This window comes from Oratosquilla oratoria, chromosome 31, assembly GCF_046742065.1.
Source record: "Oratosquilla oratoria isolate Oo_2021 chromosome 31, ASM4674206v1, whole genome shotgun sequence".
Lineage (NCBI taxonomy): Eukaryota > Metazoa > Arthropoda > Malacostraca > Stomatopoda > Squillidae > Oratosquilla > Oratosquilla oratoria.
In genome coordinates this window covers 52180753-52183252 of record NC_134807.1, presented here as the reverse complement: position 1 = coordinate 52183252, position 2500 = coordinate 52180753, and the positions used below count along the sequence as shown (strand labels likewise).

The 2500-nt window shown below is 40.6% G+C and overlaps 2 protein-coding genes across 8 annotated transcripts in view; one reads left to right on the top strand and one right to left on the bottom strand.

Annotated features, from left to right (window-relative positions):
• LOC143041552 (uncharacterized) overlaps window positions 1–2500 on the top strand; it is a 933705-nt gene that overhangs the window by 667531 nt on the left and 263674 nt on the right. The window lies entirely within an intron of this gene.
• LOC143041731 (uncharacterized) overlaps window positions 2225–2500 on the bottom strand; it is a 703-nt gene continuing 427 nt past the window's right edge. The window contains exon 1 of the mRNA XM_076213745.1: window positions 2225–2500. This exon is cut by the window's right edge and continues 427 nt beyond it. Coding sequence (XP_076069860.1) covers window positions 2496–2500 — 5 coding nt within the window. The 3' untranslated portion in view covers window positions 2225–2495.

Here is a 2500-nt window from a genome sequence, read left to right as displayed (position 1 = left end):
TCCTCTATTCTTCTCTTATGTTCCATATTTCTGCCCCATACCGTACTGTCGGCATAATCGCTCCTTCATACAATCTCCTTTTAGCATCCATTTCCAAATGTCTATTTCTCATTACACTTTCTATTTCCCAATGCATTTACTTGCTTTTGTCAATCTACATTCTACCTCCACCTCCACTCATCCCTTTCCCTCCACATGTGCATCCAAGTTTCTAAAACTATCCACTTTCTGTTGCTACTTTCATCCCTTGTACATCTCATCACCTTATTTTTATCCACATTTATCTTCAACTTTTTTATTTCGCACACCCTCCCAAACTCTGTCACTAGCTTCCTCACTCCCTCCTCTGATCCTGCTACAAGTGCAGTGTCGTCAGCAAACAACATCTGGCTTATATCCCACTTTTCTCCATTTTCTTTAACTATCTTTAATCCCCGACCCACTACCTTTGCATTTGCCTCTCGCACCACCCTATTCATGTATAAATTGAACAGTCAGGGTGACATAACACATCTTTAGCGAAGTCCCACCCTTACCTCAAACTACTCACTCTCTCCATTTCTGACTCTAACATAAGCTCTACTACTCTCGTTAAAACTCTTGACTGCTCTTAACAACAAGCGTGACTACTTGGAGTTAGTGGAAAAATGCATGATATACATATATATATATATATATATATATATATATATGTATGTATGTATATATATTATATACTTTGTACACATATTTGAAGTGTAGCCATATGACGCAGGTACATACGTCCGTACACAACCAAGAAGGCACAGTGTGGTTGGTATCCTGTCATAAGGGTTAACGCTCGCTGTTACCTTGCCTGAGGTGATCAATTGTGCCACGAGTACACCCGGTGTCCTCAAGTAGTCCATGTCCTTCCTTTCCAGGATCTTTTTATCTTCCCCTCTCTCCCTTCCTTTAATCTCCAGCGCCAAACCTTACGTTGGGCTCACTTGACAACACCTTTCATTTCTTTCACAAGATCGCTCTCGCTTCTTCTTGCACTCCTCTCACACCACAAAAGTCATATATAGTAAGCACTTGGTCTTCTTTTCGAAAATCATAATCAACCAACAGATAATGAATCACATTATTATTAACAAATAAACTTATGTAGACAAGTCATGCATAAGAATATTTTAGCAATTACCCAGGCTTCTGTACTTTAGAGCAACATGGCACTGAAGAAGTAGATTTATAGACGTGGTAGAGATATCTAAGGCAGGTAACAGAACGGAGGATAGTAAATGTTAGTAGTAACCAGTTTTCATTCTCTGAGGGGAAACAAGTGACTTAGTCCGAACGGATACACTAATTCGTGCAGAAATGAACAGTAACTACGTGAGAGATTACAGTGGCAACAATACACAACATTTGCAAGTATTGCGATTGCGACAAACATCGCAGTACTTTGACCACCTACCCACAACCTCGTGCACCACCACCTCCACTACCCCAGCTGCCACCAATACCTTCTCCACCACCTCCAACTCCACCTCCACCTCACCGCCTACATACACCACTCTGGTCCCGGTGCCACGTCCTCAACCCTTTTCTGTTCCCGCGTCGAATTATCTCTCTCTCTCTCTCTCTCTCTATATATATATATATATATATATACATATATATATATATATATATATATATATATATATCAATCTATCTATCTATTTATCTATCTATCTATCTATCTCTATCTCTTATTAGTTTTGTATACAGAAGTACATACAAACATATATGCGTGCATACATACATATAAACATACTACTAAGTATTTCAGCTGTGATCCATCCTTTTTCGCTCATATTTCCGAAATAACCATTCACATCAGCATAATATATTAGCACAGCTTAATTTATACCCTGCCCTAATTTTTTACGTTATAGTGCATTCACAAGTGTATTTATTTACGGCGTTTACTCTTGACGTCAAATGTCTCGCAGCCGACACCCGTGAAGTGAATCGAACAAGTGAAGTTGTGACGTCATCACAAACTACCTCGTGTATCCTATCCTCCTCCCCTTCCCTACTTCCTCCCCATTTCTTCCCTTCTCTCTCTCTCTCTCTCTCTCTCTCTCTCTCTCTCTCTCTCTCTCTCTCTCTCTCTCTCTCTCTCTCTCTCTAAAAAAAAACATGTAATAATAATTGAATACCATGCACCCGGAGAGGGAATTCAATAACAAGTTTATACATATGATGGATAGGGAAATTAATAACTGGACATGCATTTTATTTCGTTCCATACTACTATGGATAAACAGTTCATCCTCATCATCTCTGTCCATGGTGATGATGACGGGTTTCACACTTTCATGTATGTTGTTCGATGACCAGTACTCTTCTTCGAACGATCTGGACCTTCTCACAGCACCCGCCCACACCTCCTTGGTTGCGATAAGCTTTGCCTCCTGGAGCCGCGCTTGCAGATCTGCCCGAGTGAAGCGCTGCAACGTTGAACGCACGTGTTGCTTCATGCAGCCTCACA